The 21836-nt window shown below is 36.3% G+C and overlaps 2 protein-coding genes across 2 annotated transcripts in view; one reads left to right on the forward strand and one right to left on the reverse strand.

Annotated features, from left to right (window-relative positions):
* The first annotated feature begins 379 nt into the window (after positions 1 to 379).
* Positions 380 to 1755, forward strand: LOC129566983 (leucine-rich repeat transmembrane neuronal protein 4-like). Its single transcript, XM_055443433.1, has 4 exons — positions 380 to 478; positions 560 to 711; positions 774 to 1124; positions 1272 to 1755. Exons 1-4 carry the CDS (start codon positions 380 to 382, stop codon positions 1744 to 1746), a joined length of 1077 nt encoding a protein of 358 aa, XP_055299408.1. The 3' UTR covers positions 1747 to 1755.
* A 667-nt stretch (positions 1756 to 2422) lies between these two features.
* The window catches only part of LOC129566984 (uncharacterized), a 31008-nt gene continuing 11594 nt past the window's right edge, over positions 2423 to 21836 (reverse strand). Inside the window, exons 2-17 of the mRNA XM_055443434.1 lie at positions 10944 to 11068; positions 10326 to 10844; positions 10137 to 10249; positions 9977 to 10005; positions 8913 to 8926; positions 8599 to 8808; positions 7686 to 8499; positions 7251 to 7254; positions 6775 to 6991; positions 6365 to 6664; positions 5968 to 6227; positions 4693 to 4909; positions 4286 to 4585; positions 3072 to 4118; positions 2838 to 2947; positions 2423 to 2766 (exon numbers count right to left, since the gene is read on the reverse strand). Coding sequence (XP_055299409.1) covers positions 2720 to 2766; positions 2838 to 2947; positions 3072 to 4118; positions 4286 to 4585; positions 4693 to 4909; positions 5968 to 6227; positions 6365 to 6664; positions 6775 to 6991; positions 7251 to 7254; positions 7686 to 8499; positions 8599 to 8808; positions 8913 to 8926; positions 9977 to 10005; positions 10137 to 10249; positions 10326 to 10844; positions 10944 to 11068 — 4326 coding nt within the window. The 3' untranslated portion in view covers positions 2423 to 2719. The remainder of the gene's footprint in view (positions 2767 to 2837; positions 2948 to 3071; positions 4119 to 4285; positions 4586 to 4692; positions 4910 to 5967; positions 6228 to 6364; positions 6665 to 6774; positions 6992 to 7250; positions 7255 to 7685; positions 8500 to 8598; positions 8809 to 8912; positions 8927 to 9976; positions 10006 to 10136; positions 10250 to 10325; positions 10845 to 10943; positions 11069 to 21836) is intronic.

Below are 21836 nucleotides of genomic sequence, written 5' to 3' on the forward strand. Positions count from 1 at the left end.
TAAACCGAATGAACACATTTCGATTGACATTGTGCTAAGTAACTTCATGGAAATAAAATGCTCTGCTATCATTAAGTGTTGCTATGTGACATTTCCTGCACGCACTTGGTTTCATACTTTTTCGTTGTGAAATGATTGTTATTCAAAACTTGGTCGATTCAACGGAAAGACTGTCTGCTTCTTGGTACAACTGAGTTTATGATAGTAAATATTATAGACTACATCAAATTCGAATTCAATGAACTTTATCTATATATTTGTGACTTTTAGACCTTGAAATATGAAGCAGACAGCTATGCAATTTAACGAGAATTTCTTAATTGCGTGGATTTAAATTTTCGGATGTAATAAGATAGCATTCGAAATGTCGTTTTATCCCATGATTATACATGGAAATGTTATTCTATCCAATGGCCAACGTATCCCATCGATTTTGCAATGTTTCAGTTTTTATTCAGATTTACCACCGTTCACACTTGTAACATTTTTGTCCAAGTTTTACAATTATGGAATACAAAGTGTTGTAAATTTAAAAAATTGCCGTTTCCATCAAATTCAGATAAAGTTCTTCGATGTATTCAAATCGTTGCACACTTTGAATATTTCGGACGTCGAATTGGAAACATTACAGACCACTGTGTTTAAAGAAGCAAGCAATCTGAGCGACTTGAACGCATCGCAAAATCGACTGAAAGAATTACCGTCTCATCTGTTCGTCAATGCAAACAAGCTCAGAAATATTGACTTTCGCAATAATTCCATTGAATAGATAGATCCTTGGCATTTTCGGATGCAAAAAACATCGAATTCTTGGACTTGTCACAAAATAATTTAATCGAATTAAACGGATTATTATTCACAGATTTAATCAATCTGAAAACGCTAAATTTATCACACAATTCCATCAAACAATTTTATAATTTCCGTACAGGCAATTTATTGACAATTGATTTGTCATACAACCACTTGACCAGTTTGAATGACGACACATTTAGACGAACGATCGAATTGAAACATCTGAATTTATCATTCAATTCAATTGGTAATTTGAAAGTCGAAACCTTTGCATACATGCCGAATTTGGAGTATTTGAATTTGAGACGAACAAACATGAGCAGCATTTGATTGGGTACTTTTTCTCATCAACACAAACTGATCTCACTCGATCTATCAGAAAATTTATTGAAAGAATTGGATTTTAAACTTTTTTTGTCCGTCCTTCATGATCTACACACACTTCGCTTGAGCGGAAATCACTTATCACATTTAAGTGGATTTCGAAATGTCTTATTTCCACAGTTAGAACTCCTGGCTATAAGTGACAATGCATTCATTTGCTCTTATTTGCATCATTTCATGGCGACCATCAATTGGGAGAAACTTCATCTTCATCTTGCTCCATATTCAGCCAAGACAGGGTTGGAAAACATCCGAGGAATTAGTTGCAGTAACATATTTTATGAACCGACCAGCAGTGAAATTACAAATGAAATGCCCAACGAGAACAAATCTTTGGAGAATGTTTTGAAAGAAACATTATTGAAATTAAACCCAAAATCAAATGACGATTTATTTTCGAAAATTGTATTAGCATCGATGTTGGTGATCATAGCCGTATATGTTAGTTTATTTATAATTCTTAACCGTGACCGCATCTGTAATCAATTTAAAAGATCTCATTCCTCAAATGAATGCGAATTATCAATAAGTTATAAAAAAGAACGAGACGAAACGTTAATAAAATGAAGCGACTCAATATTGAGCTCAATTCAAGATGTTATTTTGCATAAAGTTTAAATCAATGCTTTCATTTCAAAGTTGTTTAGTTGTAGTTCATTCAATTGAGACAAATAAATTCATTTATATGAACACAAATAAGCCAATCAATAAGCTCTTTTATTTGAACATGAATGATCATGTTTTTCATCACTGTGACAGAGTTTCAGAAGCAGAGTTCAAGGGTCCAAATTACTCCTTCTACTTCGATTTTTTTTTGGTAGATTACGTCTATCTCAAAATTTTAGTCATTTGTCTTCATATTTTCATATTGTTATCATTCATTCTGAACGTTCTTACGATACAAAGAAATAACCAAATCAGCAGATAACATTTCTTGGTGCAATTATGTACATGGTACGAAAGAGAGTCTCCGATAAAAAGAAGCGACAATTGCACACTGACGCGTTCACCAGCTGAATTTCATAGAATTGTTGTTATTTATTTGTGCTTTCATGGTGATATCTCCAGTATATATCATCCCACAATGTGGAATTCCCACATAGACTTGAGTAAAAAAGAAGAAATAGCTGTAGTGTTGTTATTCTGAGAGTTCGTCCAAAGTGCATATTTTATCACAGAAAGCAATGTCCATGCGGATTGATTTAAAGGTCACTCTATAATAATGCGAAGGGAAAAACCCACATTCGATATCAAATGATTTTTATTTGTGTTGCTTATTATCAGGAGGAAGTCTAAAATCTACGATCATACATCCATTCCACTTTAACAAATACTCTTTATCTTATTTTCTACGAGAAATTCTTCGATGAACAAATTAATCATCAACTATTCAAATATTGTTGATATTATTTGGAGTAAATAAAATTATTGTACATTGACATTCCTGATTTGTGTTCAATTTGTAAATATTCACTATAGCCAAAGTGATTGTGTCGATCGTTGTCCAAACACCTCACGCTTGACGTTTCTAACGAATCTATCACAAGTCATCATTCGAGTAATCAGCGATCGGTTCACTGGCTTCATCTGGAAAAATCGAAATCTTTTCAAATATTTGCTAAAACAGAACGTAATTTATGATTGATTTGAGTGCTCACCATCTCTCGTAGGCATTCTGTAGTTTCGCAATTTTTGTTTATTATTGAAGAAAGCGATGGCAAGAGTTGCTGCTACAAGAATAAGTGTCAGAGATATGGCGGGTATAAGCCTGAAATTAAAACGATAATCATTGATTATTATTAATCATCAAATAATTCCAATTGTTGGAAATCGTTTTTCAAAAACATTGTAAAACAAAAGAATTTCAGAAAAATCTGAAAAAAGGTATTTACCAATGAATTTTGGCCGTATGTTCTTTGGCATAGACAGGATCGAAAACGCAAGTGAAGTTGGTTTCAGCGCTGAGTTTGAAATCTTCATAGCATTGGCATGTATCTGGTGCGACACAAGTACCGTTGATACAGCCATTATTGTCTTCAGCCTCTGGATCGCAGATTGGATGGCAAATGTGCGTTTCGCTTTCATTGTAACCCAATCGATAGCCAATATTACATTCGCATTCATCGGGATTGATGCAATAGCCATTAGCACACTCTTTGGTGCAGCTTGGTTCACACAAATCACTATGCCCTTCGCTCATTTTGAATCCGTTTACACAGACGCAAGTGAAGTTTGCAGTACATATTCCATTGATGCAGTTGCAAGTTTTTATCTCCGTTACATTACAGACAGACGGTTCATCGATACACGTTTCATTCACAGCGACACAATTGAAATTTTCATCTTTCTCAAAGCCATCATAGCATTCACAGTCGTAAAGTGTCATGCAAACACCGTTTGCGCAAGTATTCTCGGTACAAATCGATGACATGTTGTTGCGAATTACATCGCCATTGATGCGATGCTCATCGTCCAAGCAATGGCACATTCCTTCGATTTCCACACAATACTCTCCACAATGGCATTCATGTGGCTTAGTGTCATCCAGTATACTGTATCCATTGTGGCATTCGCAAACATTTGGACTAACACATTTTGCATTTTTACACGACATTTCGCAGATTGGCTCACAAATACTCTGTGATCCATTGGTAAATTGATGTTCAAAGTCACACTCACACTTATTCGGTTCAACGCATTGTCCTTTTATACAGGTTTCATTGCAATGCGGAATGCAAATACTGTGCGTGGGATGGTGAGCATAGCCTGCGTTACATTCACATTGTTCCGGAGCGATACACGTGCCGTTGTGACACATTCCAGCACAAACTGGAATACATTCCGTCTTTTCGGAGTCCCAATTGTAGCCAGAATTACAGGCACACACATTTGGGGCGATGCAAATACCATGCGTGCAGCCGATGCATTTCGGTTGACAACTAGAGATGTGAAAAAGATTTCTTTTAGATTTGTTTTTACAATTTTGTGAAAAGAACTGAAGGAATGAAATTAGAAAAAAAATGAAATTTTTCACTGATCATATGTATGTATGGGTGGGAAATTTTTTGATAAAATCGTCAGGGCTAAAAAACATGACCTCACTTACACATTCGATTTGTTTGTTGATTCATAACCATCATAACAGCTACATACATTCGGCTCTGTACAACTTCCGTAAACGCAGCTGTGCTCGCAAATTGGCAGGCATTTGTTATTATCCGGATTTGAAGTGTATCCTTCACAGCATCGAACAACGGTGTCGTTAACTTCACGGATTTTATTTTCATAGCGCGTCTTCTCAACCAGCCTTTCATTTAAGCACTTCTTAAAATAGTACCCACGGCATCGGCCAAAGTATGTTTCAGTTTCAGAGTACTTCACCGGAACAACGACTATTTGTCTTTTTCTATTGGAGAAATGAATTTTTTCGTTGAATACAAATCAATGTTTCTTGCAATTTTAAATTTACTCAAGTTCATTATTGTTGATTGATTTTCAATAAATTAAAATTACTTTATTTCAAATGTACAATAGCCACTGGCATTCCGTTCGATTTCTGTTTCACTGATGATCATCGGTAAATCGGTGGTAGTTTCGATGGCGATCGTTTGTATAGCGCAGTAGCCACATATAAAAAAGCACAGAGCAAACAGTGCGTTGGCACTCATTTTTATGACCATATGGAATAAAACAACAAAAGCCAAATCAACTTCTTTTTTCGTTTCAAGCACTCACTTCACTGTCAACAGTCAACATGAAACTGGAGCATGAACCAAATGTAACTTCCTTTTCGTTCTCCTTTTTGATAATATGATCATAGTATGATGCACTTTGTTTCCTTGAAAAAAAAAAAAAAAAACAATCAGACAAACATGAGCAACGTCTTATCGTAACCGGACACTCATAGTCCAACTAACTGCTCGTAATTATGTACATTTTATCTTAAATAAAAACTTAGACGCGTTTGTGATAAAAAAAGAGGAAAGAAGTAAACATTCGTGGCCTTTTCGAGAAGATTCGACAATAGTTAACACGTTTACTAAATTCGTATTCAATATTTGCCGTCCAAAATTATATGTAATTACCCGATGTAGAGTCATTACGCAGGATTTGACAATAGTGTTGTGTCAACAAAAATACTGTTTAAATGAAATCATTTATTGTTGGTATTACAAGTCAAAAGACCGTTGATTTATACATTGTTTTTGGGTTCATTCGCTTATCTTTTGACAAATATTCCATTTGGTTATTAACATAGAGAAATGCCCGGTTTTTTGTTTCAAATTTATTCCCTTCAGAAAGTTTATCAAGATGAGTAGTTGGGTACATAATCATTTTTTCAAAGGTTTCAATTTATTTACTACAAGAAATTGTTAGTTCGTAAGCAAAAATCACTTTGCAATTTATTGATATTTGGAACATATAACGTTTCTACGGAAATTAATAATCTTTGGAATAGTACACACTCAGATTGACACAAAATGGACTTTGGATTTTGTTCATCTTACAAAGAAATTATTTACTTTTCTATGATAATGAGTTGTCAATAGCAATGTGAAATGTCACTTAATGTGACGATTTTCTCTTTTTATGCATTTTCCCAATGATGAACTTAATTTCCGCGATAAATCTTCGATTCAAATTTAATTGAAACGAAGTGTAAACAAAATAGAAAAATGGTGCCATTCCGGACCCAATGTGTAATTTAAATTATATTGAGATATTTGTATTTATTTCAGTCTATCACAAGTCTTCATTCACGTAATCAGCTATTGGTTTGGTGGCTTCATCTGAAAAAACCGAAATCAAAATCTATTGAAATATTTCCGATAGCTGCTAAAATCACACAGGTTTCATTGCAATGCGGAATGCAAACAATGTACGTGGGATGGTGCTCCGGAGCTATACACTTGCCATTATCACACATTCCAGCACAAACTGGAACACATTCCATCTTTTCTGAGTCCCAATTGTAGTCAGAATTACAGGCACACACATACGGGGCGATGCAACTACCATGCGTGCAACCGTTGCATTTCGGTTGACAGCTAGAGACCAGACGGGATTTAAAAAAAAGTTAATTCTAATTTTTATTCATGACAATTATAAGAAATTATTAAGTGCAAATTTTACGAAAACAAAAGATTCGGAAAAAAGTTTTGACAGCAAAATTCCTGTCACTTACACATTCGACTTGCTCGTTGTTTCATAACCATCATAACAGCTACACTCATTTGGCGCTATACAGCTTCCATAAACGCAACTGTGCTCGCAAATTGGCAAACATTTGTTTTTATCCAGATTTGAACCGTATCCATCGCAACAACGCACAACGGTATCGTTAAATTCACGGTTCTGATGTTCATGGCGCGTTTTCTCAACCAGCCTTTCATTCAAGCATTTCTTATGGTAGTGCCCATGACATCGGCCATAATATTTTTCAATCTCAGTGTAATTCACCGGAACAACGACTATTTGTCTTTTTCTATTGAAGAAATTAATTTTTTCGTTGAATACAAATCAATGTTTCTTGCAATTTTAAATTTACTCAAGTTCATTATTGTTGATTGATTTTCAATAAATTAAAATTATTACTTTATTTCAAATGTACAATAGCCACTGGCATTCCGTTCGGTTTCTGTTTCACTGATGATCATCGGTAAATCGGTGGTAGTTTCGATGGCGATCGTTTGTATAGCGCAGTAGCCACATATAAAAAAGCACAGAGCAAACAATGCGTTGGCGCGCATTTTTATGATTATATGAAATAAAACAACAAGGGCCAAATCTACTTCTTTTTTCGTTTCAAGCACTCACTACAGTGTCAACAGTCAACATGAAACTGGAGCATGAACTGAATGAATCTCTCTTTTTATTCGCTGTTTTGATAATGTCATATTAAGATACACTCTATGTTAACACCGAAAAAAGAATCAGGAAACCCCAGCATCAGCTTATTATTACCGGATATTCGCAATTTGATTTCACATTATCATGTACGTTCATCCTGAACGAAAACTTGAAAGTTTCTTTTATCATAAGGCAGATGACCGTTTTGGTGTACAATTTACTTATCTTTTGACGTAAAGTTTGTATGGTGAGTTCGGGTTACATTTTTAAAGAAAAAATACTCATTTTTTAGCTTTTAATTTAGTTTAAAAATCATCAAATTTGTAATTTCACTTAGATAAATCAAAATATTTCCAACGATGTACTACGAGAATATATTTTTTATTTCATAATCTAAAACCGAACATTTGTTCATGCAACAAAACACAATCATTTTCTTATCGATAATACCATTCTCTCGGTACCAACGGGGTAGTCGGAGTCATACTCGTTCATTCTATGAATTTTTTACAAGATAAACTTTAATGTTGCCGGCAAATCTGAAATTTTAATGAAAAGAGTATGTAAGCTGGTTTGAAACGATGAAAAATGTTCTTAGAAATGAACTAGAAACGCCTAGCTTCAAACTTGTATGTCACTTACATTTTCGATCAAACGTTGATATGGTCCATTCGTTCTTTGATTACACACAGCGTGACAAAATGGAGTGTTCCTACAAAAATTAGAGCGGCGATTATTCCTAGGAAAAGGCCGACGAAGAATGAAAAGAACGGAAGAGACAGAATGTACGAATGTCCATCGGAAGATTGAGTTATGGTTACATTGAATCGCTTTGCGACGCAGACGGAGATATTATTCGAATAATTTTCAAATCCTTCATAACATTCACAAGTATTTGGATCAATGCACGTTCCATTTCCACAGCCTTGAGTTTCATCGATATCAAATTGGCAAATTGGATAACAAATATTCGTTTCATTTTCATTGTGTCCCAATTCATATCCATTTTCACACTGGCATTGATTTGGTTCGTTGCAAAAACCATCGATACATTGTTCTTCGCAGTCTGGTTCACATAGATCAGCAAATCCCTCGCGCATTTTATAACCATTTACACAGATACACGTTTTATTCGAGGTATAGAATCCATTGAGACAGCTACAGCTTTGCGAAATAGTTCCATTCGTTGAAGTGGTTTCAATACAAAGAGATGAAGTATCGTTATGAATCAGAAGTCCATTGATACGTTCGTCTTCCTTTAAACAACGGCATAATCCATCGACTTCTGCGCAATACATTTCGCAATGACACTCATTTGCCTTATTACGATCTGAAACGGTGTATCCTTGATTGCACTCGCACTTGTTTGGTTCAACGCATCGCCCATTCACACAGCCACCATCACAATAAGGAACGCATTCGCTGGCTTCAGGATCGTGAACATAACCATTTTTACACTTTTCATGACATCTAAAGAAGAAAATTTCGTTACGCTTTAGTAAATATTGAACTATTACCGCTATGGAAAAAAGACTTTTGAGTCAGAAATCTCGCAATTGTTCCACTTACACAAATGAACTGCTGTTTTTTCGTTCAAAGCCATCATTGCAAGTGCACTCATCCGGAGCTGTACAAATTCCATTAACACAATCATCCGACGTAGGGGAAGAGTTTGTTTCATCTCTACATATCGGCTTGCACACCAGGAAAGTGGAATTAGTAGTAAATTCTTGGTAATACCCATCGCAACACTCATCAAATATTTTGGTTATTCCATTCCTGTGACGAAAAAAATTGATGTTAAACTTCTATTGTTGCGAACTGTTAATGTTTTGAAAGTTCATTTTAATTTACTCTTTCTCTTTCCCATAAACTGAGCAAACTCCAATCGATTTATCTTTTTCGGTGTGGTTAGATATTTCAGCACAAGAATAGCCATTTATGAAATGACAAATCAAAATAAAAGTAAAAACGCGCATTTTATAAATTAACTACTAAATCAATGTAAAAATAGCTACTCAACGCTTATAAATTTCGTATTAAATCATGCACTGAGTCTCTTTCTATCTCAATTTTTGTTCACAAGAAGCGATTGAATCTCGGTAAGTGTCGAAAAATATTAAAGTAAAAATGCCTTCTTTCAAGGCCAACAGCTACAATTCAACTGATTGCAAATTATATTTTCTTGTGTTCGTTTTTTTATTTCATGCAAAATACAATGACCGCTAACGCCCACAATTTGTCGCCGCATCATAATTTAATTATTATTCCATGCACGAGCACATTTTTTCATTCATGTTTTACGAATACCAGTGCATTTGACCATTTTTAAGCTCGTATTGATTGTGTCAAGAAAGAGAAAAGTGCGTGGGTTTGTGCCTACACGTTCGTAAAAACATCGCTTTTGAATATTGCCCAAAAATGATTCTTCCTACATGGAAAATGCAATGAAGTGCCAATTTTGATTTGTAAAAAAAAAAGAATGAGAACAACAAAGAGAATTACCCATCAACATATGAATGATTTCAAGTCGAAAAAAATACTACGAGTAGATATTAAGAGTTGCAATTCTGTCAATCAAATTGATCTCAATTCAAGAATAGGAGCTTCGAAAAGACTGATCAATTATTTCGCAAACCTTAGACGATGCGTTTTTGTTGGTGAAACTTCGATACTTATATCAAAGAATACATTTCAGTTTGAATTATTCAAAATCGGTTTCAAAAGTAAAAAAAAAGTCATTTATTTCTTATTTTCAGTACAAAAATTCGATGTTGTAAGTACAAAAAGTCACAATTCATCAAAATATCCTTCACATTTCCTTCTGCTTAGACTTCGTCATTTATCAAAATGTAAACGCGTTTTGAAATCTCTAACTACACAGTATTTCTTATCTCTAATTGGAGTTGTTATGCTAATGGAATCAGAAGTCTTCTAGCGAGTAAACTTCAATATTGAATCGATCGGGGATGGCATCTGTAAATCAAAATCAAAGTCATTGAAACATTGTTGTTCATTTATGCTTGTTTTAGGGAATATCGAAAGAAATTTTTTCGAATAAGTGAAAAAATTTTTATTTCAAATTCCATAGCTACATCAAAACTTACCATTTTGTCTGGGTGGTGCTTTGGATGAATTCATTTTCCGTTTACGAATGAAAGAGCCGCCGCCAAGGAAAGTTGCCAAAACCACTAAAGTCAACAGGATTCCTGGGATCACCCTGCAATGTACAAAAAAACATTTGAAAATTGAAGTAAAAAGAACTGAAAATGTGAAAAAATGAAACAAAATCACACCAATTAATTCCAGCCTTCTGTTGTTCGGCCGTAAGTGCGCTGGCGATGCATGCACTATCACACAGACATGTATTTGGTTCGATGCAAATACCGCTGGTACATTGTTCTCCGCAGTCTGGTTCACATAGATCAGCAAATCCCTCGAGCATTTTATAACCATTCGCACAGATGCATGTTCCATTTGTTGTGTAAAATCCATTCAGGCAACCACAGGTGTGCGAGAGGGTTTCATTTACTGAAGTGGTTGCATTGCAGAGGGATAGAGTGTTGTTATGAATTCGAACTCCATCGATACGTTGATCTTTGTGTAAACACTCGCATGTTCCGTTGACTTCTGCGCAATACACATCACATTGGGACTCATTTGGCTTTTTGCAATCTGTGACGTTGTATCCTTGATTGCACTCGCACTTGTTTGGTTCAACGCATCGGCCATTCACACAGCCACCATCACAATAAGGAACACATTCGCTGGTTTCAGGATCGTGAACATAACCATTTTTACACTTTTCATGACATCTAAAGAAGAAAATGTAGTCAAGCTTTAGTAAATTTTGAACTATTACCGCTGTTGAAAAAAAACTTTTGAGTCTGAAATCTCGCAATTGTTCCACTTACACATATGAACTGCTGTTTTTTCGTTCAAAGCCATCATTGCAAGTGCATTCACCCGGAGCTGTACAAATTCCATTAACACAATCATCCGAAGTAGGGAAAAAATTTGTTTCGTCTTCACATATCGGCTTGCACACCAGGGCAGTGGAATTAGTGTTAAATTCTTGGTAATACCCATCGCAACACTTATCAAATGTTTCGGTTGTTCCACTCCTGTTACGAGAGAAAGTCGTGTTATCTATTGAACTTTTATTGTTGCTAATGGTTAATGTTATGAAAGTTCACTTCAATTTACTCTTTATCTTTCCCATAAACTGGGCAAACACCAATCGAAACATCTTTTTCGGTGTGATCAGATGTTTCAGCACAAGAATAGCCATTTATGAAATGACAAATCACAAGAACACTGCAAATCACAAGAAAAGCGGAAGAACGCATTTTGATATTTCAGGACGAATTCGCTTTAACTATTTTCGTCACTTGAAAAACTCAATATGAACTGATCTGTTTTGAATAAGGTCACACTCCACGGTCAACGATCAATATCAAACTGAAAAGTGATTGATGTCTGATCGAAAGAAGGTGCGTTGCATTTTATTAAATTTCAAAATTCAAACTCTTTCCAAATGTTGTTTTCATAACATTTCAATGAATGGGTCAATTTCACAGAGGTGACCATTAAATCAATTGCCTAAATGTGCAGAAAATAAATTGTGCGAAAAAAATGCGTTACCCGCATCCGATTATATAGTTGGCCCAGTTTCAACTGCAAAAGTGCAAGCGAAGCATCCGTGCAAATTGAATGGTTAACAAATTCGGCGAACCAATGCGTATGCCAAAAATATTCACGCTTTTTGCTTTACACGCACTCACACACACACACACACGCATACCGTTAACATGTAAACACGCTTGAATTAATCGCATTGTCTGAAGTCTTTAATTGTGAAAACATTTCGATGAAAAAAGCATTTATCAAGCGCGAATAGCCAATTTCCGTGCGCTTGCAGCGCAAAACGAATTCCATCGGTTTTTATTTTACGATTAAGCAGTTCATGTGGTCCAAATGCAAACAGAATTGTGCACGCATAAAAATGAAAAAAAAGTGCCGGCGAACGATAGAAATCTGTCAAAGACATTGGCATAATTCGTTCTTGTCGAAACGATAAAATTGATGATCGTAATTTAACTGGTTGACGTGAAACAAATTTCTGAGGACTTAACCAATAAATTAAGCGTTGTGTACATGTAGAACTGGGTGTAATGCGACATATGCGTAGAATTGATGTTTGCATCGGCAAAAATGCTTTGACTGTATGAGCTGCTGCCTGGTATAATGAATGTGCACAGTTGCTTGTTGACATGCAATTGCAGTTCGTTTTTTTCTATGCTTTTTACCGCACTCTTCTCTCTGCTGTTCGCTTCGACTCGTTGAGAGGCAGAGAGAAAAAAGACGAGCGCTCGTACAACCAAAACGAAATTCTTGTACAAAATGAATGCATGAGCGCGCGCGCAAAAGCGTTAAAACTCAAAGAGGGAGAGAGAGAGCGCACATATATAAAAATCGCATTCGCATTCCGGTAATTTTGTCATTTTATCTGTTCGGGCTTCGACGGCAAATAAGGTTCATATGGTAAACACGTACAAAATGCATCGGGTAAATATTGCACGTTGCTCTTTTTGTTGTTGTTACAGTGTGCATGCATTTCGGTCGAATGCACTTGGCTTCTGTAAATTTTGGGGCCGATTTCGGTCGATGAAACTCGATACAAATTATAGCTTGGGTGCGCGAAGAGCGTGTGTAATTACGAGACGGAAATAAATGAGTGTGACTTAAAGACATACAAACAAAAAAAGGCAGCGCACACACACAGAGAGAGAGAGAATATCGCATGAGCTGTTTGCTTTAGAAAGAAAGAAAAAAAACATGAAAAATGCAATCGTGCAAACGAAATATGCCAGTTTCGGTTGACAAATAACGGATGACTTGTGCTTGCAAACGACAAGCACATCTATTAATTGAATGCAACGTGTTTTTTTTTCTTTGCTCTGCAAAATGTGCATCAGCCTCAACACCAATTCCAAACGCGAACGATACAGAGCACAGGCTGCTGCCGCTAGCTAAGATAAAACAGAGTAAAATATACAAAGAAAACCGAAGAAAAAAACTATAAAAACAAACAAAACGTAGAGAGTACGATGATATTGAGATTAAATGAAATGAACTGGCAAGCGACAGAGATAAAAGTGAAGCGATGAACGACAAAGGCGTGCAAACGAATGGGGAATGTCGCTCATTGACAGCCAACTGATTACAGAGAACCGAGAGCAAGACGTGTGTGTGTGTGTGTTTGTTGCGGGCAATATTTGCATGTTCAAACTTAATTACGTTCGGAGAAGCGAAAAGAAGAAACAACAACAGAAGAGGGAGAAAATGTATGTAAAGAGTGTGTGAAATGGCGATAATGCACCGAGTCAGCCGTGCTGAAGATTGCCCCGCATTGAATGTAATAACAAATTAATTTTCACCATGCAGTCAAAATAGGTGATAACCGCCAAGAGCAATTGATGAATCATATTGAATTGGACATTGTTGATGTGACTTTACGAACATAGGATCGTTTTTGTTTATCGCGGAAATAATCGCCGCTGCAAAAGATCAGCAAATCCAATTTAATCGTTCATTTGAAAGGTCAATTCCTCGCTGCATTTTATGCACAATGAAAATTGCAATTGCGCCATGTGTACTCCGTTTCAGGCCAACATAAATATTTCCAATCCGAAATGAATGACGACTTTCTGTACAGCAGCCGATTTTCCAAACCCTAAAAACGTTACATGCCATTTTCATATCATTTATCCGACGACAAATCAAGTGTTGCACAAATAGTTGACGGAATGCGATTGAAATTATAATAAAACACATATATATTCAAATCGGATTGGATCTCGCGATTTGTGTGTACCGCGCGCGATGGTGAAAAAAAAACACTTTAAGATTGACATGAACGAATGGAAATGGTCGTAAAATACCATATTCGTGTTTTGTCGAACATCAGACAGCCGAGACTCGGAGGCAGAGTGAGAGCGAGACATAGACTAAGTGAATGAGTGAGTGACAGAGAGAGAGTGAATGAGAGAAGAGATGTGTTCGCTTTGCGAAACACGACACGATGCATAATCACATCTTGACTGACTTGCTGCCCGATCGCGCGACTATTGATTGCATACACAAAACGTTTCATTTGGTTAATGGTTATGCATTACGGAGCGCGACGTTCCAATGATAATATTTCGAATTTAACGGGCATCGAACAAAATTCTGCACGTACAAGAGAAAAACCCAAACGACAACACCGGAGAGCATGGAGTGAAGAGCGACAGAAATGAGAAAAAATATGCGCGCACCGGCAGAAAAAAAAACGACCTAAGAATATATGTGAACAAAGTAAGCTGATATGTGATCTTTGTGGTTCGTCGTATGCAATTTCAATTCATTTCCATATACGACAATATTCAAGTTGGCAGCAATCAACCATCAATCCAACCATCTATCCATCCATCCATCAATCCATCGATTTTCTTCTGGGTACATCTCGTGTACACTCGCGTTAGCAATTCGATGCTTCGATTTCAATATTTATTTTTAAATAAATGGCTGGCTGACGTACACACAAAGATCGAATACTGAAATCGCACATTTGCTGCTGTTGCTGATGCATTGCCACAGACCGTACACATACCGATAAATTACGATTTTAACGTAACGAGAAAGAGACAGTGAGGAGGCATAGAGCGAAAGAGAAAAAAAAAAGCAGCAAACCAACAGTAAATGCTGTCGAGAACGACAATAGTTCAAACGGCAGCTACCAATCTCCATTGAATGCATACACAAACACACATACCTTACAAGTTGTCAATCAAACAATCAAGAAAATGTTTCTCCCGGTTTGCTTATTTAGACTCGATTTATTTAGTATGCATATGCAATTGATAGGTGATCCATTCTTAAGTGATGTATGGCCATGATTAAACTCTGCTGCTGCTGCCGTTGTTGTTGCTGGTTTTTTTTTCTTTCGCGTTGCACGCTCACTATTGCCTATCATTTGAGCTGAGCGATGCAATTGGCTTTGTTCACATTCAATTTTGGGCAAACATGACACAAGCTCGAGCGCGAAAGAATTTGTAAGCAATATATAAACGAGTGAAATGAGCGCTTGTGCTCGTGTGTCGAACGTGGGCTTTTTTTGTGCCTCTTCTCTTTTCATTTGGTTGTTGTTGTTGTGGGCTTTCATTTGACTTCGGGGATAAGCTACAAATCGTTATGGTTGTTTATGCGACCGCACAACTGTCACACTCAACTGATTGACTGACGACGATGACGAAAGAAAAAGTGCTCAGGCATTTGGGCTGGTCCGATCGGTTTTTTTTGCCAATCGGGGTACAGAGATAGAGAGAGAAATTATTCTTGAGAATAACAAAAAAAAAAACCATTTGCATATTACTTTAACAGCTCGTCGGAAAACGCAATTTATTGTTTGTTTCACTCACTTTTTGTGTGCGTCGGCTGTGGCTGTTGTTCGATGATGCGGATCGATAGGTGATGAATACGGTTGTCCTTTCGACAAACCTGTTTGCAGAATACATAGCACCCATTCCTAATTCGCAAGCTGTGACAACACAGATAAATTGACGGCGAACAAAAACAAGACAGGAAGAACTTTGCCATCCGTCGATGTCGTCGTCGCCGTTGTCAACGATGAACCATTTTTCGGTATCAGGCTGTGCAAAAATAATTGGTTGACATTTAAGGAGATGAGGTTTTGTAGCTGCTACTGCTGCTGTTGGTCTCTTGTTTAATTTTGCATTGTATGCTGATCGGTTTCTTCGTCATGGTTGTTATCTGGATGACAAAAAAAAAAGAACAGTTGATGAGATGCGCAAGCAAAACGCTTGCACGTTTCGATTTGAACGGCCCAGTCAACGCTGACATCGCATAATTGCGTGGTACTTTACAGAAAATCGCCAGTTTGCGGTCACATCGCATTTAATCACTTTAGAATTTCGCTTTGGTGGTCGTCACAATGTGCCTCGTTTCCATACTTGTTTGGAACCCCGTGCGACAACATTAACAACTGCATCTTTGAATAAATACACCAAAATTTAAATATCATTTGAATTTCAATTAACCGCATCGAATTAATGACTACCAGGCCCGATACGATGGCAGCAGCTTGATCAGATTGTTGACAGATTTTCTTTTTTTTTCCTTTTTGCAATTTTGTTGCTTCGGACTGCACAAATTCAAATTTTTCAAGATGGAATCAAATTGTTGTTGAAGAATTCGCACATTTATATTTTATTTATATTTATTTATATAGACGAGGCTAACAGATACACACAATTAAAATGCCCCGCAATAAATTTGACGATTTTACATAGAATTTTGGGAGAAAAAATTATTTTTTAGCCATTCGGACTCATTTTCATTTCCATTTAGTAAATAAGCGCATACGATGTATGCGCTTATTGTAAATTTGAAGTAACTTTTGATGAGTGTTTTTGTTAACTGATTTTTATGCCGTTCTCGGAATTGGTTTGGGCTATTGGAATGATAAATATATGATAAATCTCAATTTGAAGGTAATTGCTTTCGATCCCGCCTGATCGATTTTTGATATTTGATCTTGTTTCAAAGTCACACATCACTGAAAATAACTTCAAGATTTCACAACATACGTACAATATTGTATCGCGTGAATTATGGATCTCCGTTAAAAAGTTACTGTTACAGACAAAAATCAATATCCTCTTCCTTTAAAAAAACGAAATCCTTCATGTTGTATAGATAGATAATTTGAAGATAGAAAAATAAATTCATTCTCTCTTCAAATCGCCTTGTCTCTGATACTCTCGCCAATTTAGCGCAAAATCAAGCTTTTGTTTGTCGTGCACATAAAGGCGTGGTATATAATTTAAATCAAATTCATTTGTGCATACACGAATATTAATTTCTGAATATTTTCGTTGTAAATGCTTATCGACCTGAACAATCTATCATTGTCATGGTTCAGAATATCTGAACGTGCTTTGATCTTTTCCTTTTGCAGAAAAAAAAGAGAAAACGATCAAAGAAACGAGAAAAAAGAAACGCTCTGATGGCCAAACTGAGTACAATAAAAATACGTTTGGCATTTGTGGTGGAATGACTTATTTATTGTCAGTTATTTCAACAATTCGAGTGCCATAAATGTTAAAAATCGCATCAATTTCATAATAATTTCGATCCATTTTTGCTTCACGTCCGACGATGTTCTTTCTTACATTCTTCTGTCTGAGTCCAAGCATTCCGTGTGCATGCATAAATGGTACGAAATATGCATGTTATCTGCACAGAGGTATATCAAATCAGAAGAACAATGCCAATAATGCTGTTGCAAGAGAATGTTTTCGTTGTGCAAATTGTTTCGTTTGCGCTAAAAAAAAAAAGGAGTCGCGGTACATTTGTCGTTGCATCAACGAAAATAGCTCGTTGCGCAGAGGTGGAGAATGTGCGTGAAGATGCTGTTTAAAATGTTAAATACGTGAATGCGTTTGATCATCGTTCAAGTGACAAGTGCAAATGACAAGTTTTCTTTCTTTTATTCGGCGGTCGCCTGCACACACCATTTCGCCAATCAATTTGGGTTTCTTTTTTTTTTGAGAAAAAACGACACTAATCATTCGACCAAATGAGATTCTGTCGTGTGTGTGTGTTTGTGTGACCTTTCGGCGTGAGTCTTTTTTTTAATTTAATCAAAAATGCTTGCAAATTCAAACAATGCCAACAATCTGGGCATCTTTAGATGTTTAGCGACCGACCCAAAGTGAATGCAACGCCGAATTCGGCGTGACCATTCGCATTCGATTGTATTGAAAGAAGAACAGACGAATGAGAGAAAAAAAACCACTCGCGCAAAATGAAAGCCGCCGAAATCAAACGTGTCTTGTCATAGACTGTGAACATATCATCGACAAAGCAATAAATAACATATAAAAATCCAAAAATGCTCGTGAAAATGTCGCAACGATTCCAAACTTGAACGGCGGCACATCTGATATTTGATGTTTGGCTGCGTTGCATTCGCATTTTATTATCGGCAAATATTTTCACAACATCGACGAACAGAAGACGACATTCATTGCCCTGAACCGCAAAATACTGTAAAAGGGCAAAATATACGAAATGAGAGCACAGGAAATATTAATGTCGACTTCTTTTTTGGGAAAATTAATTCGTTCTTAACACAATCGGTTTTTGGTCAGAAATGCATTCCAAAAGTTTGACGGTACTCTCATATTCCCTTTCGGTTTGGATAAATTCCACTTGAATAGTCAAATATTTTCAAAAGAGAAAAAAAAGCATGAATCACACTCGATTTTAATCGATTTAATGAGTTTAAGAACGGGCGTCGATTCATTAGTTCCTACAGAAGTCAAACAAATATCAAAACGTGATGTTAATGTCAACCTTCCACTGGCCGAATTGAAAAATTTCACCATTGACGAATTAAAGAAACTTACTGGCGACTGATGAATAGAATGCAGTTATGCAGTAAAAATACGTATCAGAATTGATTCAGTTCAGGTTAAGGTTAACTCATTGTGATTTTAAATTGTATTCATTGAGGCTATAGGCTTATTATCCGAAAATATTCTGGTTGCTTTCCCAAAGTATTTATGGCTCTGGCATATTTTAATGAGTAATAACATTTGACATAGCACCATCAGTCCATTTTTCTATCTTATTCCAGAATAAAAATAATATTTTGTCAATTTTATGCGTTTCCTTTTGTAAAAATGTATCGTTTATTGTTCCAATAGTTGCAATTTTTTCAGCTTGGGCATCAACAGCCTTGAAATGAAGGGAAAAAAAATGGTGAATTGGAAGAAGAGTGAGAATTTAATGAAAAAACAACAAAATTTCGGTAGAAAAATAAACAAACTGAAAAAATCAGACAATGAAATGGGGCAGAAAATAGCAGGATGAAAAGTATTATAAATATTTATCGATGTTCCTATTGTATAGCGAGAAGTTTTGTCATTGGAATCAAATAAATCTCGTTCCTTCCTTCCGTTTGTTATTTTTCTCCTCGTTCCATGATCAAAATGGGTAAAATCGAAAGACAATACGAATGCAAAACGGAATGATTTGAAGAGGAAAAAGGGAGAGATTTATGTTTGAATATTTGTTTTCTTTTTGTGCATTTTTGCCGTTGCGACTGAGCCCAAGCCGATTGGAATGTTGCATTCATCGCCGAATGAACAAAAATAAACGTCAATCCGCTTTTTTCGAGAAAAAAAATTTGAAAAGAAAAAAATCTGAATTCATTCGAATCGTGGTGCCGCATTTAAATGAAAAAGGTCACTGCAAAATCGGATTGTCATTGGTAGTTAAAAATGTGACGTTTCATCAACTACCATAAATAACCTAATTGATCGAGCTGACGTCAATCTGTTGCAGTAATCATTAGCAATCATCATCCGAAAACATTGATATCGAAATACTTGAAAATCATTTGGTAAATGGTGGTGCTTTTGTTAAAATACTATTTGGCTAGACCATTCATCTTCGTGTTGAAGCATTGACATCGGCTGCACTCACCCCAAATCGGGACCCATGAAAAACAAAAGCGATGCGACGAATGAAAAGAGAAATTGAAAAACGAACGAACGAAAAAATTACGAAAACAACAAATTCATTTCCCATTAATTTATCTCAATTTTGTGTCCGTAATGAACGAGAAAATCGTTCATTTATCATAATAATGATGGAAGACAAGACAATGTCACGTCAGGAGAATGGATGAAGAGAGCGAAATGGAGCGAGTGAGAGAGAGAGAGAGAGAGAGAGAGCTATGGCGCGTCGACCGACGAACAGCAAGGAATAATACATTTGATTTCTGTGTGACATTGTACCCGATGCCATTAGCAATCAATTCAATATATAGACGAAAGATGAACACAAGCAGCAGCACACAGTTGGTGACATGATGCGGTGCACGGGCACACGAACACAATAGAAACCATAAATATCCGACCGCAAGCATATGCCACATTGTCGTGATCGTATAAACGCGTTCGCGCACAGTAGCAGGGGGAATAAAAATCGACATCGACGTCTAATACACACACAATAGACCGATGGCAGCAGCAGCAGCAGCAGCCGCAGCAGCAAATTCAATATCGTATCATCGTTTGCACTCAATTCGATAAGCGTTTACATCAATTAGATTCGATGGAACACCGTTGCCAAGCGCAAAAAAAGGAAAACGGAAAAAAATTGAATAATTGAACAAAAATGGAAAATTAGACGAGAAAAAAGATGGGAAATTCTCTGCCGAAGATAGGGAAAAACTGGAATGTTTGTTATTGACAATAGATCTCTTCAAATTAATTGCTTGTCGCTTTTTTCTGCACACATTCCGGTACGGGGCGGCAGGCCGATTTTATTGTGATCAAAATAATACCAAAGCTTGACAGCATTTTTATCCACTGTCTATGAAATTGACCGTATTTTTTTGCCTTTCATATTTTTAATTGTCTTGTGAGTGCCACTTTTTCTACCCTGCGCCATCGCACAGCTGCATTTATCCATAATTTGTGTCAGAAAATGTCGATGCAACACGATATCGAATTTGTTGTGATTAGGAATTGAAAAGCAAACATGCGCGCACACACACACAATGTGAGAATGCATGCGAAGCAACAAAAAATAAATTAATTTCTGTTATGCCATCGGCTGTCTTGTTCCAGTCAAACTGTAATGCACTTCGTTTTTTTTGTTGTTTTTTTTCTAATACAAAACTTTTTCCGGTTGGAGAGAGAGAATGTTGGTGGAGAAAAAAAGTGCATGGTTTTTCTCCCGCTTTCAAGGACTCAATTCCCATTCTTGATGCGCGGCGAGTGAGCGGGTCGGAGGAATCTGTGTAAGTGACAGTTATGAAATGAATAATTATGTTCGGTGCAGGTTTTTTTTTTTGATAAGCTGTGGCGTGTTAAATCTCGATGCATGATTTATCACTGTAAATCCAATCCAAGCGCCTAAGGACAGGCAAAAAGCATTGCGGTGCGGAAAGGAAAAAAACGCAACGAAACATTTCTGACATGCAAATTAATTAACATATCACCGAGAGAGAATGAGAGAAAAAGAGAGTGAGATTTCATTGAATTTGCTTAATCGAATTTGCATGCGATTTCTGGTGAATGGGCTCTATTGAAATCTCTGCGTTGAATTAGATTGTATAAACACACACACACAGCGAGAGAGTGAAAAATGGATGGATAAACACATAATCACAGTTCGAAATGGAAAACACCTGGCTTTTTATAAATAGACAAAACGGTGGCAGCGAAATTATGAATTAACAACAACTACGAAGGCAACGAAAGAAGTGTACAGTCATGAGTATACACTATACACGCACACATCGTTAGCGTTAGTAAGAATAATTTTTCGATTATTCAGGATCCGATCATCATCATCATCAGTCAACGGACTTGAAACTCGTTCTTTTTTTATCTGCTGTTTCTCAACTTGAAAATTGGTTCCCGCAGCACATTTGATAAATTGGCTGATTTTTTGACTAACGACCATCTGTCGTGCGATAATGAGTGTTTTTTCTTCGGTTTGATTGTGTGCAAACGAACGAAGGAGAGATTAAAATATAACCTAATTAAAGAAACTTATTAATTATGACTTAATCACCACTGAATTTAAAATTTTCTACCTTTTTTCGAAATTTTGTTTTTTTTTTTGTTTCTTTGTCTATTCTACAAATCTCCACCATTCGGGTTGAGATTTCAATTCAGTTTGTTTTGATTATGCTGAAAAAAAAACAGATTTTTATCTCGATG

This window comes from Sitodiplosis mosellana, unplaced genomic scaffold (genome assembly GCF_009176505.1).
Source record: "Sitodiplosis mosellana isolate CC-2019 unplaced genomic scaffold, AAFC_SMos_1.0 Smas_scaffold_5, whole genome shotgun sequence".
NCBI classification, from domain to species: Eukaryota; Metazoa; Arthropoda; class Insecta; order Diptera; family Cecidomyiidae; genus Sitodiplosis; species Sitodiplosis mosellana.